The sequence below is a fragment of the Ruditapes philippinarum genome, unplaced genomic scaffold, assembly GCF_026571515.1.
Source record: "Ruditapes philippinarum isolate M1 unplaced genomic scaffold, ASM2657151v2 ctg1530_1_1_1_1, whole genome shotgun sequence".
NCBI lineage: Eukaryota > Metazoa > Mollusca > Bivalvia > Venerida > Veneridae > Ruditapes > Ruditapes philippinarum.
The window spans coordinates 211,781-236,768 of NW_026860708.1; the positions used below are offsets into that span (position 1 = coordinate 211,781).

Genomic DNA, 24,988 nt, shown 5'->3' on the forward strand with positions numbered 1-24,988 from the left:
AAAAAAATATTTCTTAGAAACCAGTGTTTTGAAGTTTATGCCTGCGGCTTGTCTAAGTAAATCAAGTAAATAACAAAAAATGGAAATTCTAATGAAAATTACATGATTCCAGACATCAATGTTTACATGTCGAGCTGAATTGAAATTATGTGATTTCTTTTACTGTAAAATGTTGAAGAAAAGAAAGTCTTTAATTATTCTTTCTTACATATTGGGTATCTTGTTAACCTTATGGGTATAGACTGTAGAATTATGCGTTTTGACTCTATTTTGCTATAAATTATTAGTATGTTTTGGTTTAAACATATTTATTTGAGCTCGATTGCGAAACAAGTTCTTGCAACTTATATAAATCACTTTAGAGCCCGCTTCCTGGAACCAACCAGTACTGGTGTCATATGCAGAAACATGGTCGTGACCCGAGTAGGGCTCGAACCCATGATCTCTGGTTTTGCATTTATGGTAGGTCAAAATAACTTCACAGTAATAAAGCAATTAATGAGAGTTTGATATATCTGAAGAACAAGTAAAAAAAAAAAAGTAACAATAATCTAGAGACTTTTAACCCTTTACAGAGACCCATCACCTTGTTTTTGGTTGGGGTGTTAAAGCCTATTGATAAGCCTTTCTTGTGTATGCTGGCAGAAATATTCTCAGGAACAATTGTCAGGCTTTATGACCACAACTCAGGGACTCGGTTTTAAAGTTTTCTTTTTGTGATGTGTTTTAAGTCACACCAAAACAGTTAATGTCATATTTTGATGTTTCCATCTTTACTGACAGAGGAAGACATCAGCTTCTATGTATATTTTCACTCCTTACCACACTAGATATCTTTAATGGACTTGTCCATCTTTCAATCTGAACGAAACCATTGAATAATATTTAGGGAAAATTTCTAAATAAGAACTGACTGAATAGTGAACAGTACAGACTAGGATTGGATGCCACAGATGTACTGGCTGATCATGGTCTGCACTGGTTGCATGGGTAGATTTGGTCACCCCCAGCAGATTCATGGTAAAGAACCACAGACCTTCTGTAAGCCAGTTGGAAATAAGCTTTCTCATAAAAATAGACCCAAAGTTCCTGGTGGGATTCAAACTCAATTGTTAAAGGGCAAGGGTTTTTGTGGGGAAAGTTAATGAACTTAACCACAACTTCAGAGACTTCTCAGTGTTTAAGCTCGAGACACATAAACTTTCAGTCCGATTTTTTAAACCACATTCTTTAAAACATAATCAAATAGCTTATGTATTTGAAATTTTGGCAAGTTTTTTCAGTACATAATGTTCCTTTGACTTCATTGATAAACTTGCTCACGTTAAAATACCTTTATGATTTTACAAGACGACATTTGTGTCGGGGCATAGAGCTGTCTAATTACACTATTTGCATAAATTTGACAGTTTTTATGTATAATTGAAATGCATTTGTTAAATCCTCAGAGGAATAAATTCTACTTTGGCGACATCCTTCTTATATCTTTTGTTCATTGAGTTTAATAAGAAAAATTGTTTATGAATTGCATGTTTTTTAGGCTAGTTTTATTATTTACTATTAGAATGGTTTAACCCCAGGCATAATTACAGGCAATCATTGTATTGTTGATTTACAGTTTGTGCTATGAAATCAGTCTCAAAAAAAGATAATATATATATATAGGGAGTGACATGAAGTTTGATTTATACACTTACTTGAAGGAATTTATTAGAAAGTGAAGATTTATGTCTATGTTGCCCTGTATGACCCATACTTACTGGGTTTATGTTATGAATTCCTTGAATATTTTATACCTCACTTAGTGCAGTAATTTCTTTCATAGTAATACATTTAATTCTATGTAAAATACCATAGTATTTGCATTGCATATTAATTCACTATTGCATTGCATTGTATTTTTATTTCAATGTTTTCAAATTTGAATTTGTTGCAAGAAGAAGCCAATCTTAGTTGCTTGCGTTTTTGACTGGTCTATCAATTTGCTTTGTACAAATTATTATTATGAAGTTTTTTTGTTGCAACTTAAGTAAAAGTAAACTTTACTTTTACTGTAGGGGTAATCAACAGGTTGCTTTGTGGCTGAGTGGTTATGGTCACAGATTTCAAATCACTTGCCACTCATTATCATTGGCTTGAATCCCACCAAGGTCATTGGGCTTCTTGTGGGCGTTAGATATATTAAGCCAATCGTTAATTCAGGAAAATTGTCACATGACCTTTTCTTTGTCAGTGTAACTTAAAACCCAAACTGAAATAGAAATTAAAAAAAAAAGCAAATCTTTCAAAAATATTGCTGACTGATGATATATGAGTTTTGCTTTCTGCTTTTGCATTAATTATTAGGCTGAACTTTCTCCAAACCAGCTGTGACCATAAAACAAATTCAAAGTGAGATTTCTTTTTTCAGTAGAAATATGAAACATGGATAAGAATTATTCCAAGGCTTGTATAGTATATACATTTATATGACTAAAGGACAACATGGTATTTAACTACTGGCAACCCCGGCTGCTCTCAAATATGCCTTGAGCATAAAGTTAGGCAAGGTTTGCATAACCATGTATGCATAATGTACTGCTGATTTTTGAACTTATTGGTATTGAAACCTTAAAGTAATCTTAGGCAGAATTCAAAGCATGGCTGTATAAGGCCATTGTATAAATTAAATTTGGTGGGGTTTTACTTTACATTAACACAGTATCTGTCATACAGTGCTGGTGGAGGAATATTTCTGTAACCATTCCATGCTTTATTTCAAGCATGAACAGCCACCTGAGTAGAACCAACATTCCGTTAGCTTGCTGGATACTTCCTCATAGGAAAGAATCGAAAGGCTTTGAGGGGATTCAAACCCAAAGTGGTGAGGGTCAAGTGGTTTGAAATCAATGACTTTAACCACTAGGCCAAGGACAGCCCCTATAAATTAAATAATGTTAGTTTCCTATTGCATTTATGCTGCCTTTAAAAATGCTTTTAATTTAATGAATATTAAATGCCCCTTGAAGTTATTATTTTTCAAGACCCAGACAGATCATTGTTACTATATCAAATGAACTATATGGTATTCAATACAAATAGAACCTACCGACATGTTTGAAAGAATTATACTATTCTACCGCATATCTGAATAAGCTAATGTTTCAATTGTCTGGGTTAGATTAAACTATTGAATAGGATAAACCCAATATTTGTCATTGTTTGACACTATTCATATAAGATTATTTACTTTTCTTGCGGATGGCGGTATAGAACCTCCCTGTCGGGGACATATTCTATAGAATAAGATATGACATTTACAATACAATTGAATAGAATTATTGACAAGAACATGCAGGAATTCAAGTCTCAAGGTGTGAACGAAACAAAATAAATAACACTTTTTTTGCTGTTTAAACGAATCGAGACGCAAAAATATGATTTTTCATGTGTGTTCAGAAAAAAAATTCCTTCAAGAATTGAAATAATTGAAGAAGCGTTATTTGCACACGTAAAGATTTTTAGCTGAGACAGGAGTTTTTTTGTAGACCAGATTACAAGTGAAATAAAATTTCATAAATTTCAATGTGTGGTTTAGAAATCCCAACAATAATTATAATGTGCAATAAATAAATAAAGTCTTGTGTCGAAGACCACCTTTATAATTCAATGCTGCAGAGCCTATTGAGGTTGAATACCACTAAATCTATTTATTCAATGTATTCATAACTGGGGTGTTCTAGAAAGTAGACCATGTTTGAATATAGTCTCATCTTTTCTGTTTCTTTATGTCATGGTGGTCTGAGAATAAGAACATTTATCTTAAAGAATATATAGAAGAAAAATATATAAAAAGTGTTTTGGGTATGGTAGTTTAAACATTATTTTAGCTTGATTTTAGCTTGATTTTAAAGAAAGCTTGTGACTTATTTGCACTACTATCATAAAGTCTCCCAACCTGCACTGGTTTAACAGGATAGAACATGATTATGACCAAGAGAGGCCCCTGATTCCATGTTGCCTTGCTTGAAAGGCATACCCTTATTATTATCATTAGGCCTAAGGCTAGCTCCCCATTGGGTGTGTTGTTTTGGCAAACTTGGAAGTATCTGTTTGACAGCATTGATAAAAATGCTTTTGCAGTTAAAATGTAGCAAGTTCTTGGCAACATATCCAGTCAAGTCATTTTTATTTCGCTCTCTGAATTTTGGCTCTTGTTTTGCTTGCTTAGGTCTTAGTTCTTAAAACACACACAGTGTGACACTTCAAAGATATATGTTCATATTATTTGAATATCTTGTTGAAAACCTACAATTTCTTTTTTCAAAGTAAATATCAAATTTTCTCTCATATTATTTAAGTTGTTCAATATTTTTTGTTGTTTTCAGCATCACTTGGAGCCCTAAGTCCAGCAAACCATCCCCAGATGCCTTCCAACCCCTACCTCCGTCCAGGGGCGAATTTCCCAGCACCACACTTCTTTCACCCAGGAATGCCCCAGATGATGGGACGCCTGCCCCCGGGGGCACCTTTGATGATGCCATCTACCTCACAGCCCCACACCATACTGCAGCCTCAACCCCAGACCCAGAAACCAGAAACACAGGTATGTAACTAAATTCAAGGTGCAGTTTGTTTCTTTTGTAATACAGGGTATAACCAAACCATGAAATTCACACTCATGTTCTTAGATTAGGTAATTATAACACAAGTTTTAAATAGGTATATTTCATTGCATGTTATGACATAAGAGGTCAGATTTGTCTTGAAACTTAAATCACAGCAGATAGGAGGGTGTGCTTCAGCTTGTAATAATGACTAAAGTGAAAAACTTGCTAGAATTATGTCCTAAAATGGGTTATCTTGCAGATCTAAACAAATACATATAGAACTAATTTAAGCCTTTGCCACCTGAGTAAGACATTTATGAATTTTCATCTTGATATCGTAAAAGTCATTTTTCAGAGTGACAGTGTGACCAAGTGATTAACCTGCCGGACTAGTAATCCAAGGATTGCTGGCCACATGGGTGCAAACCCTTTCAGGGGCAAGCTGTTGTTCCCTTGAGCAAGAAACTTTACATTCATTGCTTAGTACTGGTTGGTTCCAGGAACAGATTTTAGAGTGTTTCAATAAGCTTATAGCTTCCAACACAGTCAAAGTATAAACTAAACATTCCTCATGGTATGGTCTTAATTGTCTATAATATCTGTCCATGCTTGAATGAAACTGATTTACTTGTAGTGACAAGCTATCTTTATAAATAAATTCAACATTTACAATATCACATATCTTTTTATTATTCTGTCCAGAAATAGATACAAAATATAAATCAGGCTGTTGCATAGAAGTAATCAAGTTTTCCCCTTTACTTTCAACCCACATTTATTTGCTAGTCTCTCTTAGTTTTTTATATTAGCAAGATCATAAATGGAGGGCTTTCTTCTTCTTTTTTTTTTTTCTTTTTTTTTATAAAGATTCATGGAGTCTTGACTCATGAAATGTTTTTGTATGTTATTTATACTGACTAGATGCTTGATGAAGTGTTTCCTATAGCAGCTGTGTATGACTTATAACGCCCAGGAGGGTTACATGAAAGGTGCCGTGTTGGTCACATGAAAAAAGATGGTTTCATAGATAAACACGTCCCGCCTTCATTAAATCATACATTTCAGCTGCCTTAAGGTCTAAAAGGCACGTGGTTGGGATATCAGAAATGCATCAATAAATTTTTCCCCGATAAAATAGTTATTATGCATATCCAAATAAAATCAGATATTAAAAAATTATGTTTTTACATTATTACATATATAAAATGTTTATTAACAAGAATATGTTTATTGCTTGTTATATAAGATGTAGAGATATCAGTATCATTATAAAAAAAGTATAACAAATTCTGTATAAAATAAGTATAACAAATTCTGTAACAGTGTTTTCCACATCTGGTACAACTGTAGCCAATTTAAAGAAAATTTGTATACACATTATAAACAAGAAAGCAGCAAATTTGTTACTAGAGCTAATAAGTTTTTGTTATTACTGATGTAGATAATGTTAAACAAACAGCTTAAGTAGACATCTTGTATGAAAGCTGTTACAATATAATCATTATGTTCAATATACAGTCCACATCAACACTTGTGTTATTTAAACACTGTTTTCAAAGGCCACCTATTGAACAAATTGCATGTGGTCTCTCTATTGAGGTTAAATTGCAATCTAATAAAAAGGAATGATTGACCTTCATGTGAGGATTTGGTCTGTTACCACAATTTTTGTTCAAGATTTAGTCGCATTTTGATTGGTTTTTTTTTTGTGAAACATAATTTTTTGTCATCAGTCACACTTAAATCTGATCCTTGAAGTTTCATATTATAAGTAACTATGGCGCTGAAAAGCTCAAACCCATGATCATTGGACATGATCATGGCACATACTGGTGAATATAAAATGATTTACAAAGAAAATTTAATTGTGCTATTGCTCTTAGATTTTGTTGAGATAGATTGGTATTGCTTTAAGTAATCATTTGCTAAATTGTGGTAAGTAAAGGGAAGTTATTTTTTCCAAAATTAAGTTTATTCTCAAATTTTAAAGATAGTTTCCAGTCATATACCATTTATATTTTTCAGTCCCAGATCAGCACAACAACCAAGGAAGCAGGCAGTAGTGTAGTTAGTAGTACGGTAGAGGCAGGGTACCAGGATATGAAAAGAACAAAGATCAAGGCAGAGAAAGACCCATATCAACATCATCACCATCATCATCATACAACTCATAGTAAGTTTATGATACCTGTAGCCTTCACCACGCTAAATATCATAAAAGGCCCATTAAGCTCTAGAAATGCTATCATTTCTATTTCTCATAAACCTTTAATTTTGGTATACTACAGTTCACAAATAATTTTTAAAAAATCCAGATAGATGAACTATTTCGCTTCTTTTGCTCTTTGGCAATTGGTATAATTATAGTGAGTGGAAGTCAAAGTATTACTTCAACACATTACTGCACATTCAACACTACTTTCTGCAGTTGTTTCAAATCTAACATGCTCTGAATTAATTTTCAAAATATTATTTAACACATATCACACCTTTCTAAAGAATTAAAATATATTTCTAAGGCATAATGTGCCTTTAATGAACTTGCCCATACAATTTGTTTGGACAAAATCATTCATCAAAATAGAAAGTGACTGAGCAGTCAACAGTGCAGACCATGATTAGAGCTCACAGATATGCCAACTGATCTTGCTCTGCATTTGTGACTGTGGGCACATGGGTAAATTCAGTTGCCCTCATTATTTTAAAGGTTTAAAATTATTGGAAATGTGTTACTTCGAACCAGCAGGCCGTTTCCTAGGCATTTTTGGAAAAGGTTTGGGAAATTTTGCATCATAAAATTGCTTAATTGGGAAATATATTTAGTACCTCTTGATACCTCCTCATGCTCTTTTGGACATAGCATTTTGAATTGGGCAAAATCGTTTAATCCAACAAATGCAAATATCATTCAAAGTATAAAAAGTACATCAAAATGTGTGGAACATCTGTCTGATACCAAACTGAAATGAACTCCAGCTTCATCAGTTTCGATAGCGGAAATTTATGTACCATTGGGATTATTTTTTAAAGATTGGGGGAAAAAATAAGCATATTTGCCATTGGGAACTGGTCTGGTAATCTGACCTTTGGTGACACCAGGAAAAGGCATGTGACCCTAATGATCTGCATACTTTGTTTTTGGTCACTACAAACCTTTTGAAAAATGCTTCATTTTTAAATAGTCCTTGAAGGTTATTTTTCTAAAACTAAAAAAAAATCACCTCATAAACAGATTAGGAAATTGCCATAGTTGTATTTTAGAATACTCTTTGTGTTGTTTTTCTTCTAGAAAAATTAAAATTGGCTTAATTGCTCTACTGAAGTTTTTACAAAGATTTCAAAAGGGGATATAAATGTAGGGTTCAGATTATTTTCAGATATATCTGAACCTGGTAAAAACTATGCCTAGATAAAAGGCATCTAGAATTGACAGCACTTTATCCTTAGCCAGCTTTTATTCTGGTTGTGATTTTGTTCCTTTGTGATAATAGACCTTTTTGATAATAGACTAAAAAACTGAAAAGTTCAAGATAATTTTTCTTTTGTTTATTGTGAACCTCATCAAAGATTTAGTGACCTAGATGTACTGGAAAGGAATGGAAGAAACTTGTTGGGCACTAGGCTTGTGATTCTTGCCAAATATTTTTCAGATGATTCAAAAACACTTTAAAAACAAACTTTTAACAAGTTCTGTTAAAGGTTAAGAATATCGATAAGATGAGACCCTGTTCATACGGAGTATCTTTGTAAACATTGGCTTTTAATTTGCTATGTCTTTCTTTTACAATCTGAAGTTTTCAGTTGAAAATTTCTTTTTTCTTTGTAAACGTGAGATTTTAAAAAAAAAAAAACTTTGACTCAGAAAGCGCAATTTGTCTTCTTTTTTTTCAAGTAAGCTGAATGTTAATAGTTTGAGAGGCAACCTGTAAGGAAATTTTGAAAATATTTTTAAACCTGAAACTCGGACTTCGGCATTGTTCTCTTAAATTTGTTAATTTGACATTGTTAAGTATATTTTGTTTTCTTGAAGGCCCTGTAAAGTACTAATTGTTTCTAAACTCCTTAAAAGACTATAATACAAGAAAATGTTGAATTGTTTACCCTTTCGAATTTAATGTTGCTTTATCTCCTTTGAACTGATTTTAGAAAAAAAAGTTTTTTTTTGTTATTGTTGTAAGTTGTTGTTGTAAATTACCTGCTCTTTACTTACATTCTTGAAGTTTTTAACCTTGATTCATGTCCTTATACCCTTGTAACAGTGTGAACAGGGTCTTAAAATTATAACAAAAACTTTTTGGAGACTATATCAACTGGTTTGCCAATTGAAAAAAATAGGACAGACACTTTAAAGAGCATCTTTCAAAACACATAATGTTCTGGAACATTCACAGAGAAAGTTTTTAATTTGGAAGAAGTGTTATGTTGAGTTTTAGGGAAGCCAAACTAGTTAACAACAGAGCTCTTATACTGTTAGGAGATTTTATGTTTTAAACAGGCCTGCTCACTCAATGATATGAATGACTTTTACATCTGTTAGCTGTTAAAAAACAGAACACTTGTGGAAACTTAACCTAGAATATACATGCTCCATGATTTATAGACTTTCTTGGCATACCATATTGATTCTTATAATCACCCCATCTGTAATTCGCCTGGGATAATGCACCGAAGGGCACCTGAGGTCTTCCTCCACCAGTAAAGCTGGAGCATCACCACATGACCTATACTGTGTCGGTGTGACCTAAAACCTTAACAAACAAACTGTAATTTGCTCTAAAGTGTTAACCCTACCCACTTATTTATAATTTGGCTCAAATATTAGTTTCTTAATAATGTCAACTTGATTGAAATAATTATGAACTGAAGACTTTACACCCAGGTTTATGAGAGGAGTGTATTTATCTTGCTGTATAAAGAACTTTCTGTTTCGATTTGCCAAGGTGCATTTAATAGAAACAATACAAACTTATGTTGGAACAGAAATCGTGAAGGGTGGGGTTGTGTTTCACAAGTTATATTGCACCCTTTACCCCTTTTTCCTGTATACCATGCATTTTTATAAAAGTGAATCATACAAAAATCTGGTTACATTGAACAGAGAAAATTACCTCTTTCTAGTACATGAATGATATTGAGCTACTGATTATACAGGTGTCAGAGAACTAAATATTTACCTTTGTGCAAATGCTCTAAATAGTTAAAGCTTACAATAGTTGCAGTACACATGGTATCTGTGCCGATGTTCAATCATAAATTTTTGATAAAATAGTGATGAAGAAATGCAAGACTAAGCAAAATTAGGTAACCTGCATATCAGTTAAATATATAGTATCAGTAAAATGATATGTTTTGGAATGATTTGGTTTGATCTCTATTAGCACCATACCCTGAATCCAGTCATCCCTGTGTATATGCAGTATTAATTAAGCATTGAAATCTAAACCTGAATTTTGCTTTTTTCCTCAAATTGTTATGCAATGTGTCTTATACCAGTAACAGAAAAAGAAATGAAGAAAAGTATATACGCAGTATGAGCAACAGAATTGTATGCAAGTCACCAGTGGTAATAATTTTACGATTTACAGAGATTGCCATGTAATATAAATGCTGTCATTTTGCCTATGTATTCAAAATACATTTTAAAATTACAATTTAGTTGTCTGCAACCTAAAACCAAAATCAGACCCAATAAATAAAGATTATTCCACTGTTCTTTAAATATCTACCCTGTAAAAAAAAACAACAATGTACTACAAATGTGAAACACTGTCTCCTGCGGTTGAACTATCTATAATACATTAGAACAAATGTTATTAACAGCAGTGTAGGACTTGTAAAAACCACACGACTTAACATACATAATGGGAACAGGATGGGTTTTTAATGTACCCTAATTAACCTCCCCAAATTATCTGCACAGCAAATCTCCTTTACCTCCAAAAAGCACAACATCTGTGCCAGGAAACAGTATTGTAACAGTTGGGAAACAAAAAAAATATGTTGCCTGAAGCCAGGATCCAGTGTGTTTTATGTAGGTATCTTAAATAGTGATCTTGACAGCTTTTTTTGGTGATTTCGATGAAAAATGAATGATTTAAGTGTGATTTGGTCAACTAATGTTTCAAAAATTAGTCTAACTTTGACACCATGTTTTTCCTATCGCTGGCAGTATGGTATGAAGCTGTCATTAGTTGCCAAGGTTTTGAGTGATTGCTTTTATATACATGTATGTTAGACTCAAACCTGGTCAGCTGTTGATTGCCTTAAAGAGCCTAAAGTTATAATATTTAATGTCATAATTATAGTTTCCGATTGGATCGTCATATTCTGTAATCAACCAATGGAAGAGTTACATTCTATGAACAGTTTTCAGTGTCAAATAAAAAACCTGATAATATATTGGCCATAATGAAGTAGTATTTAAAAGAAAATGTCCACACAGTGTTTCATTATCCACATTCTAACAACTCTGAAGAGCCAAAATTAATTTTGAGTGCTGTTTGGAATTTGTCATTTTATGTCTCTTTCACTTGAAATTTCTATGTATTTTAGAGAATGATACTTACTTATAGTAACAGTATACAAAAATAATTAAACTATAGTAATTATTACCAGTGTATTACCATAATCTGGTTTAATGCTAATCCATATTGTTTCCAGCTTATTGTCAGTGTAAAAATCAAGTGTTTTATCAGTTTGTTGTCAGTGGATTGCCACCATTATGTCAGAATGCTGGTCTGATTAGAGCTAAGCTTATTATTGGCACTGAGGGATATTCTTAATTTGGGAGTGACTGTTTAAAAATGACTCCATTAAGATTCAGAAATTGACTGACTCAGTGTTTCTGTTTTCTCAATTCAAAAGATGATTTCCCATCGATGTGTTCTTCTTAAGTCAGATTTCTATTACTATATTATATTATGTTATGTTAAATAATGAATTTATGTTTATGCTGTAACTTTAATTCCTGCTCAAATATACTTGTATAAAAAGTTTTTTTTCTATATGAGTAATTTTTATTATGTATCATACAGATGTGGAACTGTGATTTGAAGTTAAGATAACTTTCTTCAAATTCAGGTCTCAGAAAAAATGTTTAATATTAACTACCAGTATGTGATAAAGTATACTGTAAAGAAGTTAGGGGAAGAGAAAAGACAAAAGTTATGGGAGAAGTTTTTTAGATGTAAATGGATAGTCATGGTTTATGATGGCAAGGTATGAAAATCTACATAAAATTGATATCACCTGTCAAATGATGGTGTTAATGGCTGACTTTGTGCTGATACACTACACTGAATTTTTGTCATTAAGGATGGGCTTTTTTTCTCCTCCAAGTTTTTTGGGTCATTTAGCGGTCCCCGGCTGCGGTTCGTGTCACTAAGTTACTTTATTTCCAAGTGGTTAATATTTTTTATGAGGCAAAATGATTGGCAGTTATTATAAAGATCATGACATAACTTAATGTCTGTGTAAAAAAATGTTTTGAAAACAAAGTCTTAAGGTTACAAATTAGCATGATAGTTTCACAGTCAAATTTAGAAGAAACAATTAAAATTTTATTTTTAGCATTTAAAAAACAGAGATATAGTCAGTCTTCAAAAAAGTGATGTAAGCGTAATTTTGTTTCTGAGCTCCAATCAGGAATGCTTCAAATTGAAGCAAAAATCTCAAAGTAGAGTCAAAAGCGGTGAATTTGTTCTTAAAATTTCAGTTGTTAAACCAGTCTGGAACTCAGACATTTTGATTGGTTGCTTTGGAATTGAAATTTAAAATTGTCCAATGAAAATTCAACATTAGTAGACTGGTTTTAACTATTTTTTTAACATAAATTGAACCTTTTGATTGATAAATGAAGTTGAACCAGGAAGCATGCTCTACAAGTGACTGACAGTTTAAAACAATATCTCTAAACCCATGTTGCTTTCCTTCATTGACTCAAGTGGTTTTTGTTGAGATGATGGTGGTCACTTGAGGGGGGCAAGGTAACAGATTCCAGACTCAAACAATTTTTCTATTGAAGCTGGTATCTGGATGTAAATAAATAAATTTGCACACATTACCAGAGGCATGATTCATAACTGTTATTTATTGTTTTACATGATAGTTTCTTTCTGTTTATATTATACATATGATGGCCCTTCATTTCATATCAAATACAGTGGAACATGTTATTTAGGCCATATCTGATGTCATGAATCTGGAGAAGGTTTAAATGACATGTTTGACTATATAATTTACTTGTATTAAGGTCATGTTCCAGCTGAGTGTTTATATTTCCAGTGGTATTAAATTCATGTCCAACTAAATGTTTATATTACCAGTGATATTAAGTTCATGTCCCATTACCGGTTCCCATTACTGGTGAATCCCATTACTGGTGATATTAAGTTCATATCCCACTAAATGTTTATATTACTAGTGATATTAAGTTCATGTCCCACTAAATGTTTATATTACTAGTGATATTAAGTTCATGTCCCACTAAGTGTTTATATTACCAGTGATATTAAGTTCATGTCCCACTAAATGTTTATATTACCAGTGATATTAAGTTCATGTCCCACTAAGTGATTATATATCCAGTGATATTAAGTACATGTCCCATTTAATGTTTATATTACCAGTGATTTTAAGTTCATGTCCCACTAAGTGATTATTTTACCAGTGATATTAAGTACATGTCCCATTTAATGTTTATATTACCAGTGATATTAATATTTATGTCCCACTAAGTGATTATATTACCCAAGTTATATTAAGTACATGTACCATTTAATGTTTATTTTAGCAGTGATATTAATTTCATGTCCCACTAAGTGATTATATTACCAGTGATATTAAGTTCATGTCCCACTAAATGTTTATATTACCAGTGATATTAAGTTCATGTCCCACTAAGTGATTATATTACCAGTGATATTAAGTACATGTCCCATTTAATGTTTATATTATCGTTTAGGCTAAGTACATGTTGCAATTTTAGTGTTCATTTACCTCATTTACACATTTCACTTGCAGCAGATTACCTCTTTTTGTCATATTATGTTTTATACCAAGACCATATTACCTGCTTACAATCATATCATGTCTTTAGGTTCATATTTATAAATACAAACAGATCAATATTCTAACTGTATTTTTTTTCTTCAATACTTTAAATGATTCTACAAGCGAATACACATAAAGACACTTAAAGTTATTTAAAACTATGTGACATTAGCAATGCAAATACATTAATTTTAAAATAACATGAGTACTTTCTAGTTTCGTGCACTTGTAAATAGGAAATTATAGGGTCAGAATTAAAATAGAAACCGTGCTCTTATAAATCTATCAAAGTACTGAATAGTTTATTGTAGTGGTGGTTAGAGGGTAATACTTCAGATAGTTTCTAACTACATTCATTTAGTTTCTGTATGTAATACACAACACAAAGGCAAGACCTTGATTTATATTTTTGCTACTGAACAGATAGTCAGTTATGCGTGAAACTTTGAGTAGGGCAAACCTTCATTTATGTCAGATGTAATCAAGACATAGAGGAGAAGATTAACGTTTACACACTGTGGCTGATGTTGGGTTTTTTTTCTCCCCCATCAATTTATGTAAAGTCGGTTTTTCATTAAACTGCAAACCCAAATGTTCACACATAAATAGTAAAGGTCCAGAAGCAAAAGAAATTGCTGAACCATGAAAATGAATTCATGAGCATTCCATCTTAAATCTCTTCATTTTTATGAAAGGGAAGTAATACTAGGACATTTTGAGTTCAGGTTAAGGAAGAGTTGTATCCCTTTGTTCATTATATTTATAGAAACTATTTTATTTTATAGTTTATAGAGATTTCACAAATATTTTTTACTTTCTAATTGCAGGTTTGTACGAGGGTGAGGAAGGTGAAGAGGGAGATGAAAAACCTCTCAGTGGAGACACTCATTTGGCTCCTGGCCATGTTCCCCAAGAAGGGGAACCAGATTTTATGGAGACAAATTGTCACTGGGAAGATTGTTCTAAAGAATTTGATACTCAAGAAGAACTTGTCAAGGTATGAAAATTAAAGCTAGAATAATTCTTTAAGTTCTTGTAAGACATAGATTGCAAGTACTGTGTAGTACTGTGTAGTAAAAGTAACGTTGATTTCCATCATAAAATAACATGATTTAGCATAATAATATTATAATCTGTGACCTAACTTGGGTTCTTATCTTTCGACTTTTTTTATGTGCTAAATCTGTTTGGGAACAAGTGCAAAATAGCATGTATGTTATGAATAATTAAAAATTCTCATTGCCTGAATTCCAGGCTATCTATTACTGAAGATGTTCTAGATATATTAAAATTTTTTAAAAATTTCAAACACCATAAAATCATGCTGATAGAAATTCAGCTACTGTAAATGTTTCTCTGTTACTTAAATCGCACAAATTATATTTGGACAATAAAAGTGGACTCGAAAGTAATTGATATAAGCTGCAAGAACTTGTTTCACAATCGAGCTTTAATAAATAATTATGATTACACCAACATCACCTCTAGTGTGTATGGAGTCAACTAAATAATGTATTTTTCTGTTATTTTAGCATATTAATCAGGACCATATTCAGGCCAATAAGAAGGCGTTTGTTTGTCGTTGGTCAGAGTGTAGTCGAGAAGAAAAACCATTTAAAGCACAGTATATGTTGGTTGTCCATATGAGGAGACACACTGGGGAAAAACCACATAGATGTACTGTAAGTAAAGTGTATATTAAATAATGCATTAAATGTAATTATGTAACCATAGTCACCCACCTATATATCCTTTAGCATGAAATTTTATGATTATTGCTCAGTAGTGGGCAGTTTTCAGGAACAGATTTGAAAGCGTGTCAATAAGCTTTTAGTTTCCTGAACAAGAATAAATTCTGTTTAATCTAAACCATTGTTTAAAAGATATTTAAGAAAAAAAGCAGATGTCAGCCAATCACTGAAGTATATAAGGCTATGCCAATCATAAATTTTAGGGGTTTTATTTCATAACTATATTATTTGTTATTTTTCCTGAATATTGTGATATTTTCACACAAATTTTCTTTTTCAGTTTGAGGGCTGTATGAAAGCATACTCGAGATTGGAGAATCTTAAAACTCATCTACGATCTCATACTGGGGAGAAGCCGTACATGTGTGAGTTCCCAGGATGTACGAAGGCCTTCAGTAATGCTAGTGATAGAGCTAAACATCAGAATAGAACACATTCTAATGCTGTAAGTATATTACATATGAGCCGCGTCACAACAAAACCAATATAATGGGTTTGCGACCAGCATGGATCCAGACCAGTCTGCGCAGTCTGATCAGGATCCATGCTGTTCGCTTACAAACCCTATTACAAGTAGAGAAACTAATAGCAAACAGCGTGGATCCTGATCAGACTGCCTGGATGCGCAGGCTGGTCTGGATCCATGCTGGTCGCAAACGCACTATGTTGGTTTTGTCGTGACGCTGCTCATATATTACTGCATATTTGTAAGTTCTGTCATCATTTGCTATATAACTAACATGGTGACTTGAAGAGTATCAGCTTACAATCATTAAATTGGTATTCTTACGAAAATAAAAATTCCTAACACATTGATGCCTAAACAATGCAACGTTAAAGACCTAATTTGCTGTACAAACTCATGCCCACCTGGGTACAAGTACAAAGAAGCAGTTCTCTGACACAGGTGTGCAATATATAATCTGTCAGTAATAGAATAAAGACAACTTTCCACTGAAGACCATTCTGTGAACAGGGAATTCTCGCCCTTTTCTGTTTCTGAATTTCTACAGTTTATTGGAATTTTATCTGTCAGCAAGAACTACTTTATATTTTCACTCCAGGGTTATATAATGATTAAATGTTTAGATTTGAATACATGTAGTAATTACAACTAGAATCATACCATTTGCTTTATATTAGAAGTTCTTTACTTTATTAGGAGTTCTTAACTTTTGTTTTGAAGTAAGACCACAATAAAAAAATAAATGTTATTGATTTCAGTTTTATGCACAGGAAATAATTCTATGTTTGAATATTCTGGTAATAAACAAGAAAAAATCAATTTTTTGAAGGGAAAAAAAAGAGAATTGATAAATCTGTTATTCTTTACTTATATGGCAATAAACCATTTACAGTTTCTTAAAATATAAATATTATTATGATTTCAGAAACCATACATATGTAAGGCACCTGGTTGTATCAAACGTTACACAGATCCCAGTTCTCTACGTAAACATGTGAAAACTGTACATGGGCCGGAATTTTATGCCAACAAGAAACATAAAGGGGATTTACCGCAGTCTTGTAAACTGGAGAAAAAAGATGAAAATGAACAGGTAAAAATTTGTTTATATATCAATCAATAGGAGCTGTAAAAAAATCATTGAATCATACTGTAATTATATCAATCAAGTAGAGCTGTAAAAAAGAAAACAATTGAGCAGATCAAAATTGCTATGCCGGACAGTAAATGATGACACTGGAAATTATGTGTATGCCTTTAATTTTCTCTTTGTCATATTGCATATTGATGAAGTATACAGAATATTTTTTAATTCATATTAAAAGAAATAAAAAAGTCAAGTACATACTATACAAACTGTTTAAGGTAAGAGGAACTTTGTGGGATGATACATGTATTCTGTAAGATTAAAAACATGTCTCTGTCATTGAGGAATGATTATGCTTGTTGTAATGATATTTGCTATGTTTATGCCTGGCATATAATAATAGATTTTGTCTTTGTTGGTTTTCAGCAGCAGGATGACAGTAGGGAAGAAGGTACAGCAAAGGTTGAAGAGTGCATGTCGGTCGGCCCGCTGCAGACGTCATCTGGTGATAGAAGAAGTTCACAGGTACTGTATAAATTAAATCCATCCTTTTTAGAAATTTGTTTTATTTATTGATGTATTACTTAAGTACCCTAGACCTAAAGTTAATCAAGCTTCACCTGAACTTAAAATGTGTGAAAAGTCATGATATGGCACTGCATATATCTCTAATTCAATCTGACACCAGGGTCCGAGTTTATGAAATATTTTAATGAGCACAAACTCAGATCTCAGGTATTTGATTGGTCAGAAACCAACATAGAAACTATATTGAATGAATCCTGAGATTTGAGACAGAACTCGAATAAAAGTTTTATAACCTTTAGAGCTGTACTGGTTTATTCCAAATGTAGATTATAGAGACATATTTAAAAAAAAACTTTATAAGTAATTAGTTTCTAATCATTTGATGAATTTATTCTTTACTTAAATGTCAAATTCCCGTCTGCTGCAGGACAATGTTGGCTCAGTAATACAACAGCACCCATCACCACAAAGTAGTCCCGAGGTCAATGTGACCAATAACCTCCAATCAGAAATAGATGATCACATGACCTCAGGGTCACAGGTCATCAGTATGGGACAGAGTGGTGGTATGGAGGAAGATGCAGACGTGCCGGAACCAGATGAAGCTGAGGTTCCAGGTTCAAACAACTTGGTTGTCATGAGACAAAATAGAGTGAATACAAGTAGAACTCTACAGAAACGTAACCTTCAGAAAAACATGGCTCTTTTACCACCAGTGGGACATAACAGTAAGAAAAAATTTAGCGTCAATTTATGTTACTGTTTTAAAAAGTTATCTTGTGAAAAATTCATGCATTGTTTATACAAATTTATGTAAGTACATATTGATTTTAGTTTTTTCTCACAATTGATAGCAAACTGATTTAGCATTTTGACAAAATTTAAGATAATTATATGTACTTTTATTTGTTTACAAAAATTATGCTTAAAAGTTTCATTGTTACATCTGTTACATGTGTTTCATTATAAAGAGTTCTTGTTAAGTTATTTTTTATTGACAGCTTTTGAAATTTAATATGAAAAAATATGCTCAAATGAAAAAAATTCACATGTGTTCTTTTTTCTGATAATGAAAGTTTAATATACTTGTTTGTTATCAGGAATAAGGAAAGATGGTAGTGGGCCCTGCAGACATCATCACTATCTCAAAAAACCTGCGGTTCCCCAACCATGTAACGAATCAAGATCCCAGGTAAATATATTTTTCATTTATTACTATAAAATTTACTGCCTAAAAAGTGGGCCCCGGACAGTTCTAGCCCGAAGATTTTTTTCAAAGCTTACTTAAAAAACACATACATTTTCAGCTGACTGTTCATAGCATACAGGCAATATTGAACATTTTTAATATGTATAAAAGCTAACCAGCTGATGTAAAGAAAAATGATGGCTCTCTCTTGGTGTCTGTTCATGCCTGAAACAATGGGCAACTTGCATCTTATCATTAAAAGCTCAAAGCTGTCAATTGATATAAACAGTTTCTTAATTACTGAAAAATTCCTTACAAAAATTAAAAATAAATTCTAAATACGATATTTTAAGAGATTTTGTTTGTAAACAATAAAAAAGAGCACATTAGATATTGTATGAAGCATTATGTATTAATTCTGATTATTTTGTTCACAGGTGGCAATGATTCTCACGGTACAAACATGTTCCGTTCTCGAAGAGACAGCAATACCAGTACGCTCAGCTCTTACTACAGTAGCTTACGGTCAGACAATAGTCCTAACCCGTTTGGCAGTCTTGCCTCAAGCAGGCGGTCCAGTGAGCTGTCTACAAATAGGCTTAGTATCACAAACTCTCCCTACGAGTATGATATCACTGGAAATAGACCATATCATTCGCGTAGATCGTGTAATAGTGACTCAAGTGCAAATATGAGTCACATGGAGGCTCAATTTCAAAAGACAAATCTTGGCAGCCAGCCAAATTTGCAATCTCAGTCAAACTCGGTGAATTCTAGTATGCACAGTCCATCTAGTAAATATCAACAGGAACGAATAGCTAGATTTCTGGCTGCTAGACAGGATGTGAATAGTGCAAGAAATAGCGCGCATAGCACGCCATGTAGAACTCCGTTACCTAATGAAATGCCGAATAGAGACGCTAGAAGGGCCAGCGACCCTGTAAGGGCAATGGACCCAAATTTTAATGGTGCCTTAAAACAGTTACAGCGATTTCATAGTTTAAATATGGGAAAACCTCTCCCTGTGCCGCAGGGACGTAGTTTACGTCATAAATCAGGCTCTCATAATACGTTTAATTCTTCACGGAGCAGTATAGCGACAGATCCTGATCATAGTAACGGTGAATATGACAGTCAGATAATGGATACTGATACAGAAGCCGCTTTAGAAGAGAAAATGTTAGAAGACAATGAGGATATGATAATTCCTGATGATATGCGGAGGTTTTTGAATGAAAGATACGGGGACGGACATTCTCTTTATTCTTATGATCCAAACGCATTGACAGAATCAGAAATTTTCTATCTGCAACAAGGTGCTTGTGGTGCTAATAGTGGTAATAATAATAACCAAGCAAGTGGGAACTATGCACAACATTCACATGATGGATCAAATGGTGCGAACCAGTTTTCTGCAAACAATTCTGTTCAGGGAATGCAAATGCAAAACTTTTACAATTCAGGCAATGGAATGCCAAATAAGGATAATTTAAATTATAACATGAACCCAAATATGGATAATATGCAAATGAATTCACCTGGTCACATGGCAAACAATATGTCATCTGATCAGATGTTAATGCAACATCAGATGTCACGTGAAAACACAGCGGCATGGGTTCAGCGTCAAAACACCCAGAATCTACCTCAATCACAGGGCATGTTTCCACCTGTCACTCCAACCCAGGAACCAAACGTCATGTCTCACGGGAACATGCCTCCTCCAAAACCAAAGGACAGGGGTATGAATCCTAATGTAAACTGGAATATGATGAATGCTAACATGCAGCATATGAACAATAGCAATCAGAATCTGCATCCAATGATGCATTCTCCATTACCTCCCAATATGCCCGCACCCCACCCACCCCTCACACCAAAATCTGGTCACAGCATGAATCATCCTCATTATCCTGTAAAAATGAATCAAATGCATCCCAATCAAACACAAATGATGCAGAATCAAATGATGTCAGGTCATATTCCCCATCCCCCATCAACAAAACTGGAACGAGGTAGTCCCCAAGTTCAAGTACCGCATATCAGCCAGTCACAAATCCCTCCAAGAGCAAAGGCAGCCAATAGAAATCAGTTGATTCAGCAGCAGCAACAACAGCAGCAATCGTCTGAACAACATCAACAACAACAACAACAAATTGTTCCACCTAATCAAAATGCTGCTATGAATATGCAAGGGAATAATTTTTCGCAAAAAATGTATGGCGGGTATCCGGGACCTTTAAATATGCCCCCACCCCAGGGGCAGCAACAACAATATCTTAACCCGCAATTCAATAATATGAACATGCAGTTTGGTCCCATGAACAATCAGGAGTTTAATCCAAATTGTCAACAAAGTACTCAAGATCATAGGTCCCCATTTAGTAAATTAGAAATGTCTCCAGGTTGTAACCAAGTTACAAGTTCAACAGACGTTGTTGCCGAGCGACCCCAAGAAACAGAGGCACCACCTATAGAAAATTTCATGGACAACTTAAATTCTATATCGGCAGAAAATTTTATGGATAATATTAATTCAATATCGCAAGAAAATATGAATAACTTGTACAGTCCGACAGCAATGAGTAATCGATCAAACTCGCAAGCTTCGCGATATAGTGCCGCTCTCATGAACACGTCAAATATGGTTGTTAATGACATGAGCTCAACGATGCTACAATTAGCGGAAGAAAATAAATTTTTCAGTCGCAGGCAATGATAGTATTCTAAATATAGTGTCATATTAAAACAGATATGTGTTCAAAAACTATTGTATGTATTCATATTGTGTACCATTCAACAGGTTCAGACAATAATGGATTATGTGTAAAAAAGTTATAAAAAAAAATCTACGATAGTGTCAGAAAATATCCAAATGAAAGATTCATTTATTTCAGTAATGATGGTATATAATAACATGGTCAATAAATGGTAAATGGTAATTGAGGGATATTTATTTACAGTTTTTTGGGTTTTTTTGTTAAGGGTATAAAATTTAAGTTGTGTTCAAATATTATGCTTGGCTGGATAAGTAGGTTGTTTGAATGCAACCATGGTATCCCAGTGTAAAATGAATATTATTTATACAATACTTTCAGGCATGATTTTTAGAGAGAAAAAAATTCAATTCTTTTTTTCACTGCCATAGTCTCTATCATACTTTGTTTGACTTGTTCGACATAATACCAACCTTTTGGTTATTTAATCTATATCACTAATTTGTATATCATATTGTTTTACAATTTAAAGCTATCTTTTTTTGCATGTATCACTTAAAGCTGTCCTAGGCATGTTAAAACATATTGCAGTTGTAAAGAAAGCAAGACTCGCTATACATTAAGATTTTGTTTTTCTTTTTACATAAAGTTACTGCATTTAATCTCTGAGGACAACTGAAATCCAGAGATATTTTTAAGGGTAAAGACATTTTATTATGTTGTTTATACAATGATTTCATTTATCTTAGGGTTCAAGACCACATTAGCTGCCAACTCTGGTGTTTCTGCAATGTTGTGTTGATCCCTAAGAAATGTTTTTTTTTTTTATTGAATCTGTCTTAAGTAGCCATAGATGAACTTTTTTATTTGAATCTTGTCATTTGTTATGATCATTGTGGTTGTGAAACAAGTGTGTCATTGAAAGATGCTACTCTATAAAAGGGCAACGTTTATCAAAATGTTTAACAGGATAAATTTAATTTTTTTGTTTAATTGAATTTATAAAATTATTTCAAAATATATATGTATTTGGACATTGAATTGACTTCTTTATTTTGCATTTTAATTCTACAAAAATGATGTCATCTGTAACCTTGTTATAGTGTGTGACATAATCAGTGACATCATTATGATGTGTGACATCATTAATAACATCATTATGATGTGTGACATCACCATTGACACAATTATGATGTGTGACATCATCATTGACACCATTATGATGTCACACATCATCAATGACACCATTATGATGTCACACATCATCAATGACATCATTAAAAACATTATTATGATGTGTGACATCATTAGTGACATCATTATGATGTGTGACATCATCTTTGAGATATATGGCTACTAAAGAGAAGATTTCAATATTGCATATGTAAAAAATAAATTGTTTATTGTTATCATCATTTTTATATGTAAATTAATGAGATGCCAGTGTATGTTTGTGATTTTTAATTACATATATTTTTCTTATGTCATTTTAATGTATTTGTTAATTGCATTTAGATAAGTATGTTTAATTCATTTACAAGAAAGTGTGCTATTTACAGCAAACAAGTGCTACTGATTTTATCAAAATTCAAATTTTATGCATTTTTTTTAAAGAAATTCAATAAAAAAAACAAAATTTTAACCTAACCATACATAGGTGGTGTCCAATTTTTATTGTTTGAATTGTCGTTTTTATTCACAAAATTGAAGTATATCAAAAATAGATATCTTTATCCGAAATTTTGATTATTTGATTTAAAAAAAAAAAACAATATATAAAAGCATTGTTTATTTGTATATTTGAACAATATTTTTTCTATTATAATAGATGTTTGTTTTAGAAACATATATTTTTACGGAATAAAATTCCATTTTAATGATCTATATACATATTTGATGAAGTGGAAAACTATATCTATGTGGTATTTTATTTTGTTTAAGAGATTATAAAAACTATGAATCTCGTTGTATGTAAGAAATGCTCTTGTTGTGTTCAAGTTTTAATTTGTAGCATGAGAAAAATACTCTTTTTATCACTCAAAGGGAGGTAAATACTATAGTTATTGGACTATTAGTCTACACTTGTTTGCCTCCCTTTTTCCTTTTTTTCCAGATTTCTTTTTTTCACAGAGTAGTCTCCCTTGTATAAAATGTGCTACACGTCAAGTGACGTTTCTTATTGAAAAATTATAGCCTTTAAGGCTTTAGATGTATTTCTTTTGTTAAGATTTGTTTTAAACAAAACTAAAATCTAGATGTTTACAATTGTTGAACCCTTTGTAAGCTACTTTTTCAATATGGATTTTTTTCAACTTGGATTCTTGCAATTTGGATGTCTTGCAATTTGGATTCTTTCAATTTGGATCATTTTAAAGAGAAGCATAATTGTCTCTGCTGTGATTTTACATTTGTGCTAAGAAGAAAGTTTTATTTATATCAAAGTAAAAGTGTGACATATGGCATTTAATTTTTTTCAAGTGTGGCAGTAGGTAGTCTTCCATGTTCATTTGGTGCATATTTTTATTATATGTCATTGTTTGTTTAATATTTTACCAAGCTGCATTTATTCATTTATTTTTTGAAATTGAAATTCTTTCACCTCTGTTTCAACCTTACAATGGACTTATCATTGATCAATCTAAGTGGTAGTTAATTGATTGAATGAATGTTTAAATTTTATTGTCTGATCCATCTTCAAATTAGATTATATTGTAAGATAATTAAAAATGTTAGGGAAATAATAATTTCACAGTCATATAATTATATGCATGGTTTTAAAAAGAACTCCATTGAGGTCCTTAATTTTGTCTTACAACATGCCTAAAAGCATAAAATTTTAAAAATGGTATAAAGATGAAGTGAAGCAATTAAAATGGAAACATACCAGCAATTTAAAGAAGAATATAGTCAGAATTTAATTGATTATCAATATTTCTGCGATTCTAAGCCTATTTTAGGTTATTATTAAATTTAAGTTAAATTTATTTTCAGGTGATTTTTGCACAACAAAAAATGATTATTTTGGCAAAAACAGAGTGAGTTTGCAGACAAGTTTTTAGTACATAGCTACATCAAATAATAGATAAATGAGCCGCGTCATGACAAAACCAACGTAATGGGTTTGCGACCAGCATGGATCCAGACTAGCCTGCCCATCCGTGCAGTCTGATCAGGATCCATGCTGTTCGCTTACAAACTCTATTGCAAATATAGAAACTGATAGCAAACAGCATGGATCCTGATCAGACTGCGCGGATGAGCAGGCTGGTCTGGATCCATGCTGATTGCAAACGCATTGCGTTGGTTTTGTCATGACGTGGCTCAAATATTAAAAAAAAAATCAGTCCTGTCATGTCAAAGAACCTCAGTGGAGTCCCTTTAATATAAGAGTTTGAAATGTTTCCTTCATAAAAAGAAGAGCTAGTTTTGGAAACCAAAGACAGTAGATATTAAAATGAACATTAAGAGCGCAGATTAAAGTATAATTTGTTCACATGAAATTAATGATATAAAATAATTTGCTACTTTATAAATGCTTGAAGTGTGACACATCAAACAAATGAAATGTGTTTTCTGTAAACAGTTAAAAACACTTGGACAATATGGTTTT

At 32.6% G+C, this 24,988-nt stretch overlaps 1 protein-coding gene across 1 annotated transcript in view; it reads left to right on the forward strand.

Moving 5' to 3' along the window:
• LOC132713128 (zinc finger protein GLI4-like) overlaps positions 1 to 24,466 on the forward strand; it is a 108,136-nt gene extending 83,670 nt beyond the window's left edge. Inside the window, exons 9-18 of the mRNA XM_060695599.1 lie at positions 4,368 to 4,585; positions 6,615 to 6,762; positions 14,468 to 14,637; positions 15,173 to 15,322; positions 15,672 to 15,836; positions 16,783 to 16,950; positions 17,371 to 17,469; positions 17,900 to 18,200; positions 18,573 to 18,644; positions 19,099 to 24,466. Coding sequence (XP_060551582.1) covers positions 4,368 to 4,585; positions 6,615 to 6,762; positions 14,468 to 14,637; positions 15,173 to 15,322; positions 15,672 to 15,836; positions 16,783 to 16,950; positions 17,371 to 17,469; positions 17,900 to 18,200; positions 18,573 to 18,644; positions 19,099 to 21,380 — 3,773 coding nt within the window. The 3' untranslated portion in view covers positions 21,381 to 24,466. The remainder of the gene's footprint in view (positions 1 to 4,367; positions 4,586 to 6,614; positions 6,763 to 14,467; positions 14,638 to 15,172; positions 15,323 to 15,671; positions 15,837 to 16,782; positions 16,951 to 17,370; positions 17,470 to 17,899; positions 18,201 to 18,572; positions 18,645 to 19,098) is intronic.
• The last annotated feature ends 522 nt before the right edge of the window (positions 24,467 to 24,988 follow it).